We start from the raw sequence: 15,236 nt of genomic DNA, 5'->3' as shown, positions 1-15,236 counted from the left end.
TTTGGAGATGTTCAATTCCATTTCCATGAATTTCAATGATGATTTCGCCTGATTTTTGATGAATTCACGCACAGTTTCGATGGAATTTACGGATCACGAATTTTGATTGGCCCACATGTTGATCGTCATTTATGTCCTGAAATTCTCACTGGAAAATCGATAAAGACAGTTCCGATTCCACATTCATCGAGAGCATTTAAATAGCGGATGAGACATGGGTTTATGAGTTTGCCATACAAACAAGTCAATAATCATCGGAATGGAAGAAAAAAACGAGCCGATACCAAAGAAACCAAAGCCGCTTAAAAATCAAGGTGATGCTCATTATTTTTTCCGATAGTCATGGTTTGGTGCATTACGAATCTGTTCGGAGGGACAGAAGGAGTTCTATTTGGTCGTATAGAGACGTTTGCGTGAGAATATCGAAAACGGTTGGAATTGTGGAAGAACAATTAATGGATTTTACACAATGATAGTGCACCATCGCATCGAGACATGATGACATGGTGACTAAATTTAAAGTCAAAAACGCAACGAATACCATCGTTCAGTCACCGATTCACCGGATTTTGCTTCGTGTGATTTTTACTTGTTCCCCAAACTGAAATTGCCGCTCCGTGGAACCTGTTTTGCGTCGATCGAAGAGATAAAACAAAATTCACGGAAGGAGATGTCTATGAAAAGTGTTCCAAGGACTGGAAAAATCGTTGGCATAAGTGTATTACATCTGGTAAGGATTACTTCGAAGGCGTTAAAGTAAATATTGATGAACGATTCAATATTTTGCGTTTTATTTACAATTTCCGTACTTTTTTGTCACAATGTATGTACATATGTATATCCAAAACCGTAATAAATAAAATATCAGCATATCCATTAACCATCTTCGCTCTCGCAAGAGACAGCCACCCTGAGTTTAGCGTAAAAACAAAAGAATTCAGTAATATATTTTTTGATATTTAATTTATTTATATTTTCGATTGCTTTATTTTATTTTCTTCACTTAATGTGTATTTCTCATTATACTTTTATCGTTTTACAAATTAGCTTATACTTATTTACTACTCGTATATCTCCTGCGCTGATAAATCATCATTACATTTTAAATGCTGGTTTTCGTTGCTTAAAATTATTTATTAGCAAATGGTTTAAAGATAAATAAGTAGTACTTCCGACTAGATGCTGTTGAGGGATATTTACAATGAAGCGCAATGAACTTAGCCTAATGTTTTTTCTTGTTAATTTAAGTTTTGAAATATTTTTAAGTGGTAAATTAAAAATTTTCAGACAAAATTTTATGAAAAATATAAACTGTAAGTTTTCTTTGAAAACCAGTTTATTTTGTATAAAAAAACTATAACCTTATATTTATTATACTGTAAATAGGTATTTGATTACAAGTTATTGCAATATTTCATATTGCATAGCTCAACTAAGTTTAACGTCCGAAGTACAGTTTACATACGCATCAGTTGCAGATTCTTCAAAAACCGGTGCGATGGAAAAATATTGCATTCAAAAGGCCACAGTTTAATACAAGTTAAGAAAATATTACCAAGCAGCCCGAAAAGCGTGTGTGTGTGTTTGTGAATCCTTTGCAAAGCCTGCCTTTTGCGCAAATGAACGGTAGTGGAAAGCGTTTCATTTAGAATTATAAAGTGCTCAATTGGAAATTTGAAAAACATGCTGGCAGTACACGTTATGTTTCTGGTGATGGACCCCCTTCTATTAAATTTATTTACTACTACTTGTATTGTCTTCTTATTTCAATTTTGCTGCAAAGGTGTCGATCTCTTTGATTTCTCTCTCCATAAAGCTAATTGCTAGCCGTTCTGCAAGAGCGCCATATTTTTCAAAAAACTTGGAGAACTGCCAACTCTACTTAAATATGTAGCACAGTCGCGTTAGTTGCTGTTGTCGGTTTGGCACCAGCCTCTGGGGCAGAGTTGCTTGTAGTTGCAACGGTGTTCACAGTCTGTTGGGCTTGCTGCTCCTTGCTCTGCTCCATATTGACAATGACACAATCGTAGGGTGGTGGCGGAATTTCATGCTTCACCACCGTATCATAACTGGGCGGCAGGCTGTCCAAGATGCGCAATATATCATTTTGTGTGTTGATCTGTAGAGAGAGAGAGAGAAAGAGATAGAGACAGAGACAGAGACAGAATGAGAGTAAAGTTTATTTTCTTAAAAAAAAATTCCAACTGCTACTCACATGTGGCATGCCGCGTCCATCCGTGCGATTGCCCAACTCATCGATCGGTCCCGTCCAACAGCAGACGCTCAAGCGATGTGTTACATAACCGATAATGATCATGATTACCATTAGTAGGCCCACGCCCAGCACAAATACCAACCATGGACTGTTGGTCATATTTTGTAAATTCTTTTCCAACTGCAGTGCAAAAAGTATTAGCACCGGCACCGCAACAACACCAACCAGAATGTCAACAATATGACGTCGGTCGTTGTTGCCATTGGCCAGATCATTGCTGTTGCTGTTGATCATGTTGCTCAAGCTGGTGGTCGAGCGCACCGTGTTGATGCTGTGTGCGTGCAAAGCCATTCTGGAAATAAAGCAAAGTAAAGTAAATTTAGTTATCATACCAATATTTAAAATATAGATTTAATTTAGGAATATGAAAAATAGTAATAGATTTTATAAAAGCTCATTTGATTATGGTCATATGATATTGACTACAAGAAGTCAGTAAGAAAGGAATCCAAACAATGTTGATTCATCTTCTGACTGCTAGATCAAGAAGTTTTATAACCAGTTGAGTACCTATTCAATAATATATATTATATGCTGGCATTTTCTGCGTAGTTTCAATCGAATTTTGATTCATCCTTGAGATTCAGACTTGAGATCCCTAAAGAACGTTGTCAAAAGTTTTAGCCCGAGTTTTTCTTTCATCTTCAGAAATAAATAATTATGCTGAAAGTGAGGTGAAGTCATTACAATCTGTGATCTACAGTCCCTATTATGCTTTTAACATCTTTTTCACATAACCGCAAAATTTATGGGAAAAGCTATCGAAAAATAAGGTAGACGAAAAAAAAAACAGTTTTGAGTTGAGTTTTGCACTTTCTAAAAAAACATAGCAATTTTATAAATCTGCAAAAAACAAAGATTACCACGAAAAAAAATTTTCGCTTGAAAATTTATTATTTCAAATTAAGGTAAAAAAAATAAATATTTCGAATTAAAAAATGTTGGTGTATTTAGGACAAAAAAGATTAGTTTACCCCAAATTTCGAAACTAAAAAATGTTTGTAAAAGTTAAAAATAAAATACCAAACACTTGGTTATTTGAATTTTTTGCATAAGTTTTGACGTTATGTTTTAAAAGAAATTGTAACATAAAATTTGTCGATCTTTTTATGATCACTGATTTTTAGCCTTTTTAATAGGACTTACACTTTTGCCGGAAATCGAGAAAAATTGTTTTTAATCCTTAAAAAGTCAAACACACCCCTTCTTTCCACTTCCGGATCTATGTAAATCGTCGATAAATTATTCTACCCGGAACAATAATAACAAAATAAAGTCGGAGACCTCATAAAACTGCTTAGCTAGAATAGTCAGACTTTGTTCATAATTTTAAAATTCTCAATTAATTTTTCAAAGTCTATGTCGTCCCACTCAAAGTAATTCCCCTTGGTCTCAATACACTTGAAACAGTTGTTAAAGTCTATTTTCAATTTTCTTCAATCCAAAACGGTTTCCCTTAGCGGTCGTTTGAGTTTTCTGAATAGCCAGAAGTCACATGGAGCTACATCAGGTTGTAGTGCGATATTGCTTGAAAATTTGGCGAAATTCTCACGAAGAATCAATGCAGTTGTCGGTCCAAATTCCAGCCTCTTTTTACGAATAGCTTTACCCAAACGACGCATAACACTTAAATAGTATTCCTTATTGCCAGTTTGGCCTGTCAATAATCGAAGAAAACGGTCAACATAGCCTTGATTTTGACCTGCTTTGATGTGTTTTTTTCGGCTTCGGCTCACCTTTGCCATGATATTCGGTCGACTGAGCAGAGATCCAAGACTAATCGCTAGTAAAAATACGTTTCATGACATCCTGGTAGTCGCATTGTTTCACAGACGTTAACGCGACGCTGTTTTTCATTGAGAAACACTTGTTTATGCGGCTTAATCTCTCTCCAAATTGGATCCAGATATCTTCAAAACTCTTCCTTGGAGAGTGGAAACCGTTTTGATAAACAGCATTCTGAGAAAAACGCGTTTATAGATTGTCTCACTCCGTTTCCCACTCTGTTGCCTTACTACAAGAAACGCTGTAGCGACCGTAATAATTTAAATATCGATTTCAAAATTTATGATAATGTTTATTACCGTTTATACCATCCGATAATGCAGCAAAAAAAAAAAATCGAATTTTCGAAAATTTCACACTGAGACAATCCCTTAAGGAAAAGCTTCTCAACGTATGACAAAAACTTCCGGACCCACTTATTAGCTATTCAATAATGCAGTGAATTAGATTCTTACATATTTAGCTTAAAGTTATTTATACTTTACAGCAATCAAGTTATAACCAGTTATATTTAGTAACGGTAAATAATTATATACTTCTAACATCATAGAGTTTTATATAATATTTAGCAAAAACAAACAACTTGTGCTTATTTTCCCACTGCACTTTGCACGTTTTATTGACACTTTTTGCCTTAAATTTATACTATTATTATTTTCCATTCCGAGTACTTATAACTCGTGCCCATTGTAGTGGTTGATGCAGTGTTTTTCTGTTTATCTGTGTATCTGTGTATCTTTGTACATTTTTCAAATGACTTGGCACTTGTGAGGTGCTTTTTTGAAGCATTTCATTTTTATCTGCTAAAAAACAATAAACTTGTTTGTTTACGGCAAAAGCCAACTCAAATGTGCCGTTAATATTGCTAAGTCTTTATTTGTCCAACCTTATCTACGGTGCATACTTGAGGTTACTTATACGCCACAGTGTCATTTCCTTCCTTCATTAGTTTTATTTGTATGCTTCCCCACACCTATTATTGTTTTCTTAGCGTAGTGCAATTAAAAACTTGTTACAAAATATTACAAATAAGTGCTTGAAATAAGTTGGCAAAATATTGTTCGCAATAAATGTTTGTTTTGAGTTGTGGTGACCTGTAGGTATTATAATAGAAATCTTAAGTAATGCACCTCTAGTGCCGCACACGTGACATTGTAAAATTTGTTAATCTTTCTAGCACCTTAGTTGTTTGGCTATTGCGTAGTTATAGTTTTTTGTGTGATATAATGGTATTTTTATCTTATATTTTATTGCATAAGTTTAGTGGTCGGTTTAGTTTTAGATAAGAAGAGCCGCATATATCCTTTTATTGCGCATTTCGAATGACTTTAACTTAGATTCACTCTCTGAAGTGGATTCACATACCAACTGATCAAATTTGACTCGGACTGGCGCTCAAACACACCGAATTGAAATTTGTTTCTTAGATTGTTGCAACATTTTTTTTTATGTTTGCGGACAATAAGTTTGCTTGAAATTTTGTGTTTCCAATGCAATCAAGACTATGGTATTGTTAAAATGGTGAAGGCGTCTTTTGGGGAGTCTACTTTACCAAACTCCAGTATTTGAGTGACACAAAAAACTCAGTTTACTCAGTCATCAAGTTATGAAAAAATTACCTCTTATTAGTCGTCTAGCGAGCTCTGACGATGCCATCGAAAAAATTAAAGAAAAAGTGCTAGAAAACCATAGTAATGGCATCAGAGAATTAACAGAGAATGTCAAAAATTCTTATTGATCGACTCAACACATTTTAGTTAGTGTTTTGGGTATGAAGCGTGTCAAAGCTGGACTGGTACCAAAAAACCTGAATGCTCCACAACACATTCTAGCATGATTGCGACGGAATATTTGGTCAAACACGAACGGAATCGCTCGGCCACAGTATTCGCCAGGTTTGACTCCCTTTGACTTTTTTGTTTTCGAAATTTCAAAATCCGTTTCGAGGAAAGCGTCGTGAGTCCATTGAAAACATTAAAAGTCAGTGGCAAATTGGATGAAGCATTGGAATGCTTATATCGACTCAAAAGTAAAACATTTTGAAGATTCTTATGGAAATTCGTGAAAAGATTTTTTTTGTCGGTTTGATCAGCCTTTAGGGTAGCCGTTTAGGGTAGCCCTTTTGGGTAGCTTTTTCGGTTACCTTTTAGGTTAGCCATATAGAAACTACAAGAAACATTGGCTTCTTTTACAACATTAGCTTCGGAGTGGGATGTGTTATAGTTGTGTACTGCAATGTCTATCGAGTCTTTAACTAAATACACCAACAACAAAAAGAAAAAAATATATAGAAGCGCTCTAATTGAATGTAAATTCAAGTCATTCACCTTTGCTTTAATTGCAATTAACAGGTATTTAAGTCAATTGTTTGATATGAATATGTAAAAGTGAGACATTCGCTTGCACATACACACACACACACAAATCTGTATATGTGCTTAGGTGTAAGATAATGCGAGTGTGAGGTGCATTTTTTCGCAATTTGCGTGAGAATTGTTATTTTGAGAAAATAATCAGATAAACAATAATCAAGTGTACACAGGCAATATTTGCATGCACATTTGTATTTATATATGTTTGTGGGTGTATACATATAAACATATATTGATGCAGCTGCACATATTTGTAGTGTACATGCACAATGACTTGTTATGTCAATGAAGGTCTTGTATTTGCATTTTTCACATTTCACCTTGTTTTCGAAAACATTTGAAAATAATTTCATTTGGAATTTTTATATCAAATGATAATAAAGATATATTTGTAGATATAATATACAAAGCTCATTTTTTCTTTTGTTTTGTATATTGCAGTGGTGTAAGTGAGTGCATAAGCACTGTGTATATGATAACCCAGTAAACCAAATAATTGTTTCTGAGTGCTTATGTTCACGAAAATGTTGTATTCCTTAGAAAAGAATATAATATACCTCTTTTTGTGTGGTTAACCTAGATTTCAAAAAATAAAAACAAATAACTCAATATATAATATGTACCATAAGATCAGATATGAACCGGACTGATCGATTCAAGCCGCGCCCAAAAAAATCCATAAAAAATATTTTTCTAAACTGTTTAACTTTCGTGTTTCGTGTTGTTTGATCCTCATATGTGAATTTGTGTGCGTTTTCCAACTGTCTGGTTAGGATGCGAAAAGTTTGTCTCGCCATTTTTACCATGGAAAAATTTAACAACGAGTTTGCTTCAAATTTTATTTTGAAAATGTTGTTGAAGGGAAGTCTATTTTATTATGATTACAAGTATTTGGGTGGCACAAAACATTCCGTGAAGGCCGTGATGTCGTCGAAAATTTGCCTCATTCGAGCCGGGCATAATCACCTCTTTAAATGCCGCAAACATTGAAAAAGCTAAAGAAACAGTGCTAGAACATCATCCTAGAAACAGCAAGAGGATCTCAAGATCGCTTGTGGATACATTTTCAATACAATGTATTTAATGTTTTGGTTATGAAGCGGTTAAAAGCTAGACTTGAACCATTAGACCGGAATCTTTTGAAAAACGACGTTGAGTAGAGGAAGCATAAGAGATACTGGCCAACATAGCTAAGGACCCTACATTTATTAAACGCATCATTACTGCTGATGAGGCGTGGATTTATAGATATGATTTCAAAATTGTCCAACGGTTTGTTTCAGTGATAGGGCCTATTCTGGCTCAATGGGTATATGTATAAACAAGCAAAATTGCTGCATTTTCAACCTGAAGGATTCAAGAGCTGCCATTTCATCCAGGAAAAACACGGTTTGGTGTGGTTTTTGGGGCGGTGGTATCATAGGTCCATATTTCATCAAAAACCGACTATTCGATGCCTCAAATAGTATCTCGTGATCTCGGCGACATATGGTTTCAACAAGACGGCGCTACTTCCCACACATCGCATGAATTAATGCATTTATTAAGAGAACACCTCAGTAAACAGATAATTTCACGTTTTGTGTCGGTCTATTTTCCACCAAGATCGTGTGATATCACACCGTCAGACTTTTTCTTGTGGGGATCTGTAAGGTATAAAGTCTATGCGGGCGATTCCGCCTTGATTCAGGCCTTGTTACCAATCGAAGTGCTCGAAGGGGTCATCAAAAATTAAACTCAACGTATGGACCATCTGCAGCCAACATTTTAAAGAGATAATCTTCAAAAAATAAATGCCAAAGAATGTTCTTTTGGATGATAATAAACATTCTCCATTTAATTTGATTTCTGTGTTTTTTCTTTAAAAAATAAACGAGTTAAAATTTGATTAGGAATACGAAAAGACTTTTCGACTACCAAATTTTTATTTGTCACACCGGGTCAATTTTGATCAGATGATACTGTCTCCTATAGGCTAATTATAAATTTCTTTCTTTACCACAGTCAAAATGTTCGTCCATTAAAAACTAATTGCTTAAATTAAATTGAGGTTATGTATACTAAGCAAGGTCTTATACTTTACAACTTGATAGACTTAATTGAGTTATTTAAAGATAACATATACAGAATACATTTTACATTTATACTAATAAACCGCCGACAAAAAATGCCAAACAATGTTATCGCCTGGTTGTGATTCTTTTATCGTGGAATATGTAGATAAATCGTGTGAGTTCACGATCATAAAAGCATTCACCTTTTCTTGAAAGAGTTGAAAATCCTTAATTCATATCTAATTCTTCTCTCCGTACAATAAAAAATAAATTATGCACTGCTTAAATCGAAAATTACTGTTCCATATTATACAAGGTGTGATCCTGCAAGGTCAAAAATTAAAGTGATAACATTCTGATACGCTACCAGATAGTTGGATAATCGGTATTTATATATAATTTATACATTTTAATTCGGATTAGTTTGTTTTGGTGTTATAACAGCAAATAGTTATTGTTAGTAGTTATTGTTTCGAATACAGTATAATTTTTATTTATATAAAATTGAATATTAAACCCAGCAAATAATTTCAAGATTTGTTGACTCTATGTCTAATAGCATACTTTTTCAGTAGAATTGTGAAATCAAATTTTTTCTACACTCACGACATGTTTCATTATAAAATCTATTGTCATACCTTGCTTCAAATGCTGTGCTCAGCAGATCGGCGGGCAAACTAATACGCATCTCAAAGCGTGTTTTTTTTTTTGCGGTTGCTGCTGTGGTTTCGAAATGAGCTTTGTAAATGTTTGTTGTGTGTCGATATTAATTGATTTCGATCATTTAGTTACGGTTGTTTTGTTTTTGTCATAAATATGCAATATTTCCTTTCAATCTGTGCAATGTAGTATGCAGCTGAGTTATTGTTTTTGCTTTTATCAGAGTGACTGACTTTAGTTTGACATTCAGATTTTCGTTACTATTATGTTATTATGTTCCGTTTTTAATTACAATTGTTTAATTGTTGCTTTCAGCTAATAAATTTTATTGTTTTTTAATTTTCCTTAAGGGCTTAACACAATTTTATATTTATATTTGAGCAAAAATATTTTGCATTTCATTTTCGTGTATAACTTTTTAGCTTTTTTCCAACACACTGCGAATTTTTATCAATCCTTCTTTTTTTTATTAAAATTTTCAATATTTTTCTATCACTTTTTTTTAGCAATTTTTTATTGCTTTTGATATTTTTTGTTACTTAAGCAATTTCTCGTAATGCTTTCAAAGTCACTTAAACTTTTAATACTTTTTACATATTAAATAACATGCAAAATTTCACATTTAGCTGATAAAAGTCGATTAACGTGTTTTTCGCGTTTACTGAACTGCTCAACGGCAGCTCTCTTAGCCAACTGAGCTGAGCCGCTATAAGGGTGGATTTTAGTACATTTCACAAAGCGGGCGAGATCAACGTGCAGCGCAAAATGTTAATCATACGCCCGGCACGCACGCATTGAGAATATTAGTAGACTCAATGTGTGAACGCTTATCAGTGCCCTGTGTGTGTGCAACAATAACTTTAATTAAATAGTATATGAGATAAGTGTTTCAAATCTGGAATGCGCAAAATATGCATAAATTTTATGACCACAAAAAAAAATAATAATAATAGGGAAAAACGGTACTTCGGTTGCAACGAAGCTATTATACCCCTCAAAGTGCATTTTTTATACCATTAAAGGGTATAAAAAGATCTTTATCAAATTTTTCAAAGATATCTTCTCATATAAATAAATTTTCCATACAAGAACTCGGTATTGATCGGTCAGTTGGTATGACAGCTATATGCTATCTGCACAATATGTTCGCATATTATAAGGTGACCTTGAAGAATAATCTATGCCGAATTTCGTGAAGATATCTTCTCATATAAAAAAGTTTTCTATACAAGACCTCGATATTGAACGGTCAGTTAGTATGACAGCTATATGCTATAGCAGTCCGATCTGCACAATATGTTCGCATATTGTAAGGTGACCTTGAAGAACATTATATATCAAATTTCGAAATGATTTCTTCTCATATAAAAAAGTTTTTCGTACAAGGACTTGATTTTTATCAAACAGTTTATATGGCAGATATATGCTATAGTGGTTCGATATCAGCGATTTTGATAAATGAGGAGCATTTTGAAGAGAAAAAAATGTGTGCAAAATTTTAGATCTATGTCTGAAAAACTGAGGGACTAGTTCGCTTTTATACAGATAAACGGACAGTTGGACATATGTACATAGATAAATCGACTCAGCTCGCCACGCTGATCATTAATATATATTTATATATATATATGACATATATATTTTCTGGGTGTTACAAACTTCATGACGTATATTATGTTCGGGTATATTATAAATGTTAGCATAAAATCTTAACACTTAGATCACTTGTTTTATTGAAATTAGTTTATTAGTCTATAAAAGACGCTTATCAGTTAGTAAGAGCAAGTATGAAGTCACTATTTACTGTTTAAGTGCTTATGTATATGTGTGTGTGAAGAATTCACGTGAGCTGTCAACAGCTGGTAAACTAGTTTAGCATAGTGTTGTTGTTGATAACGAAGCTTGTAGCAATAAAAAAGCGCAATCAAGTAATTACAGCTCGCCTGTACGGCTGTTAATAATTAATGCCGTTATACTAGTGAGTTTTCATCTTAAAAGTAACTAGTGAACTCATGACAGTGAGGTAACCCTGAGGATCAGTGGGTTATGTGAAGAAATAACATAATAAGAGTCAAGAGATCATGAATAATAGCTCTCAATAAAAGTCGTGCGAAAAATAAGCAGTAAATGCCAATTTGAGAAAATTACAACGGTAAAGCAAATGTTACTGTTTAATCTCTGTTGTTGAAAACGTAGGTTAGGTTAGGTTAAAAAGTTGTGCTTAAGAAGGACCTTCACTTGGACGACGGTCCGTTACCCCCTAAAAAAACCCTAAAAAACCTAGAATTTTTTTTCGAATTCGAATTCGGAATTACGAAGACATTTCCTTGTGAGTCAACAAACAGCATTGCCGCTAATCTGATAAATAACTAGTGGTGGTTACAAATGGCTTATAAATCCATGAGTTTCTCACTGATTAGCCGTACTGGTGGGGGTCTGCTCGCAGCTCTCGTTTACTGGAACAGTTATGTATGGATGTGGGTGATGTGCAGACATTAATGTGATCCAAATACATTATTAATATGGGAACAATGGAAACTCACAGTCAAAATTATATTTAATGAACAATCTGAATCTGTAATTGCTAGCTCTCATTAATAATATTTACATTAATGAAATAAAAATGTAATTGTAATTAATTGAGTAAAAACGCGGCTAAACGCGTGTTCTGAAAACGTGTCTAATTTTTTCGGTCAACCTTCTCAATTTAACATATTTAATGATAGATAAGAGAAACGTGACGCCATAAATATAAATTGGAACGGAATGTAGAATATTGGTACAAAATATAGAACAATAGAAAAAAAATTGAGAGATAATATTATTTTGCATAAATTTGTAGCGCGTATTTTTCAAACATTTAAATTAGACGATATGAAGCATAAATTAGCGAAAAACATGTGCCGTTACTTAAAACCTTAAATACAGCGTTGCTAGGTCTATTTAGATAACATTGAAAAATTGAAATAGAGAAATAGAAATTGTGTACTTCACATCACCCAGGAATTTTCGAAAATCGACCTTTTGATTACAATCTACTTAAAAGCAACATTAATTATGATTTAAAAAGTATTTTATTCGTCAGATTTTTAAACATGAACCTGAACAAGGCAGGCAAATTATGAATTTTAAAAAAATATGTCCATGGAAGACAAATAATATTTCTTCTATTGAAGAAAATACAATTTTTATAAAACTTCTGTCCATATTTTTCGTCCAAAAAGCAACTTTTTTTTCCAAATTTACAGTAGGTCATCCGGTCGCGGAGCCATGCATTACCGGTGGGCTAGTTCTCACATGCAAAGTCGTTATTTTTTCAATCTTAACGAATAATTTTTGTAAATATTTCTTATGCATGTTATAAAATACCCTAAATAAAAGGGGAACATCTAGAGTGATCTCCTAAGAAAGGTGCTTTTTGAATGCGAAAGTTCTTTATGAAATGTTTTAAGATTTTGAATATATATAATTATATTCAAAATTTGTTTATATTCGGTAATGTAAAATGTAATTTAATTTTACGCTACTTCCTTTGTTACTAAAAAAAATATGCAATGATAGCGGCCTTTACCGCGCTTGAAAGAGAAAAATATTATAAATCTGTAAATTATTGCCTTCACAATGATCTACAATTGTTAAGGACATTTAAGAGGTTACATGGCTTTGCTGGTTTCAAGAATTTTTTTCTTTTAATTGTCTTATTAAATTATACAACGCCTCTAGAATATTGTCCTAAATTTTCAAGTTGATCCGAGCAATAGTTTCGGAGATACAGCTTTGAGAACTTGTGCGCTCGAGGCTAGCTAGGATAAGTGCGCCGTATTTAAATGCGTTTTTCTCGAAACTGTGTTTTTGAAGTCGATTGGCAAGATTTCTCGAGAACTACTCAACCGATCTTCTTGACATTTCACACAGGTCTTTGAGATACAATTCTTAAAGATTTGGTTGAAATATCGCAAAATTTCACTAAAATTTTAATTTTTTTGTAAAGATGTCTGTAAAAATCCAATTTTCGGTTTTTTTTCTTCGTCCAAATTCTAAGTTAAGGTTTTAACAAAAATTGGTATTTTTTCACTTTAGATGATCCCAAAAAGAGTTATCCTGCCAACTCGGGCGCATCTTTTTTCCGAGGGGTCACTGGATATGGGAAATATTTTTTTCCAAATTTCCTTACTAACCCTGAAGGGGCTTCGTTACTTTGCCTCTGATAGCAAAACACGATGATTGTTAGTCGAGCTAACAAAGCAAGTCCAGGGTTGATAGAGTAGGTTAGTAACAATAAAATATTCTAAAAAAATATTTAATTTTTTATATGAGAAAAAAAAATTTGAAAAGGAGCTGTTATTTACCCAGGTAACCATGTAACCCGTTAAATTTAAAAAAAATGGCAGACTTTAAAAAATGTAGTCGAAATTTGCTCAGAAACGAGTTGATTTTTGGCTCGCCAATATTACATTTTTCATATAATTAAAAAGCAAGAAGGTCAAGCAGAAATATTAAAAAAATAAACAGAAATAAGTCAAATTGATTGCATTATTTATTTTAGAGGTCAAACTGAAGTCAATTTGGAAAATTTAAATTTTGGAAGAACGTAACTCAAAAACTTTTAAATATTATTTATAATTTGCAAAACAATATGATTTTTTCAAATTAATTCGCCTAAGTGACATCCTAGTACTATATTACAGTATATCGTCTCATATACATATGTGTATATATTTATGAACTCGTCTATCCCAAGAAAAGTGCAATTGTACTCGTCACGAGTGAGCCCGCGTCCAATTGTCGCCTTTCTTGTTACACATTATAATGCTGTTTGCGCGTACATATGTTTATATGTACAGAGGTGTGTATGTGCAAGTGTATTTTTTATTGTCACCAAATATCACTTCAATTGATTGACATTATTAATGTTTTTGTTTTTTTTTTTAATATTTTTCCATTTTTACGCTCTTGGACTGCGTTCACACACTGATTGTTTTGTCACAAATCCCGTTTTTTTTAAGGTGAGGCACTTATGCCAAGGTTTTTCCAATTCTCGAAACAGTTCTTAAAGTCAATTTCGTAACACTGCAATAGTATTCTCTGTTGACAGTTTGGCCGGCCGGAAACACCTCGTTAATCAAAGAAAACTGAACTCGTCAATCCTAGTTCGTCGTCAACGCGTTTTTTTTTTTTGAATATTTTGAACTAATCAAAAACGCGACAAACAGTTATCACCGATTTCCTCCATTTTGAACGTTTCGGCACCAGAAATGTGTTTAAAATGAAACTTCTTTGTTGAATAATTTCACTCATCGTAAAAATCACTGAATGCACTTTATGCACTTCAGAAAGAGAAGCATGTACTAAACACGAATGATTATTTTGATGTGAAATTTTGCAGTCATACCAACCTAGAAAAAAAATATTTCAACGAATAGGTTTTCGCGCGAAAATTAAATTAAAAAGTCTTATTATTTTTTGCCCACAGTTTGCAATGAGCGACACCAAAAGTGAATTTGCTGATAATGAGAGAGCAAAAAGCCTGTGTGTGAACGCAGTTTCACCTATCACTGGTTGCTGTTGTTTGTCTGCCGACTGATCAGCGCAGCCGGGCGTGTGATAACAGTAAAGGTCATTAGATTATCATTTGTGGTGTAGCGACTAACACTATCGCTACAGTGAGTGCGTGCGAGTTGCAAGAGATTCGTGCAAAACTATTTATATATGTAAATATGTATGCTGAGGTGACTAATATTAGCATCATTCAATTAAGCATCACTTTTTATTGTATATTTCGCTGCAAACGCATATTTGTGTACATTTTATCAAATTGTACACACATTTATGTTGACTACTGTATAGGCATCATTTACTTACATTTGTATTTAATTACATTTTTTTGTTTATTTTTTTTATAATTCTTTTCGCTTTATTGATTTTAAATCTTCCTTTTCTTATCACAAATCAAATTGAGTGAGAATTGGGTGAAGGCGAGGTGTCGTGTAAAATGAGCGCTGTAGTCACATGACTAAAAAACAAGTGCGATTTTCAGTGAAATAGTGAAGTAAAATAAGCTAATAGAACAGTATCATTAGATATTTAAAT

The 15,236-nt window shown here is 33.4% G+C and overlaps 1 protein-coding gene across 3 annotated transcripts in view; it reads right to left on the bottom strand.

The window, feature by feature from the left end:
• Positions 1–1,329: 1,329 nt before the first annotated feature.
• The window catches only part of LOC120773977, a 53,916-nt gene continuing 40,009 nt past the window's right edge, over positions 1,330–15,236 (bottom strand). The window contains exons 1-3 of one of the 3 annotated variants that reach the window (XM_040103225.1): positions 9,125–9,504; positions 2,216–2,567; positions 1,330–2,119 (exon numbers count right to left, since the gene is read on the bottom strand). In XM_040103225.1, coding sequence (XP_039959159.1) covers positions 1,883–2,119; positions 2,216–2,567; positions 9,125–9,174 — 639 coding nt within the window. In that variant the 5' untranslated portion in view covers positions 9,175–9,504 and the 3' untranslated portion in view covers positions 1,330–1,882. Of the gene's footprint in view, positions 2,120–2,215; positions 2,568–4,359; positions 4,409–9,124; positions 9,505–15,236 lie in introns of those variants that run through there. The other 2 variants (XM_040103227.1, XM_040103226.1) reach the window with 2 other exon arrangements.

Source organism: Bactrocera tryoni, chromosome 4 (genome assembly GCF_016617805.1).
Source record: "Bactrocera tryoni isolate S06 chromosome 4, CSIRO_BtryS06_freeze2, whole genome shotgun sequence".
NCBI classification, from domain to species: Eukaryota; Metazoa; Arthropoda; class Insecta; order Diptera; family Tephritidae; genus Bactrocera; species Bactrocera tryoni.
This window is presented reverse-complemented; position numbering and strand designations above follow the sequence as displayed.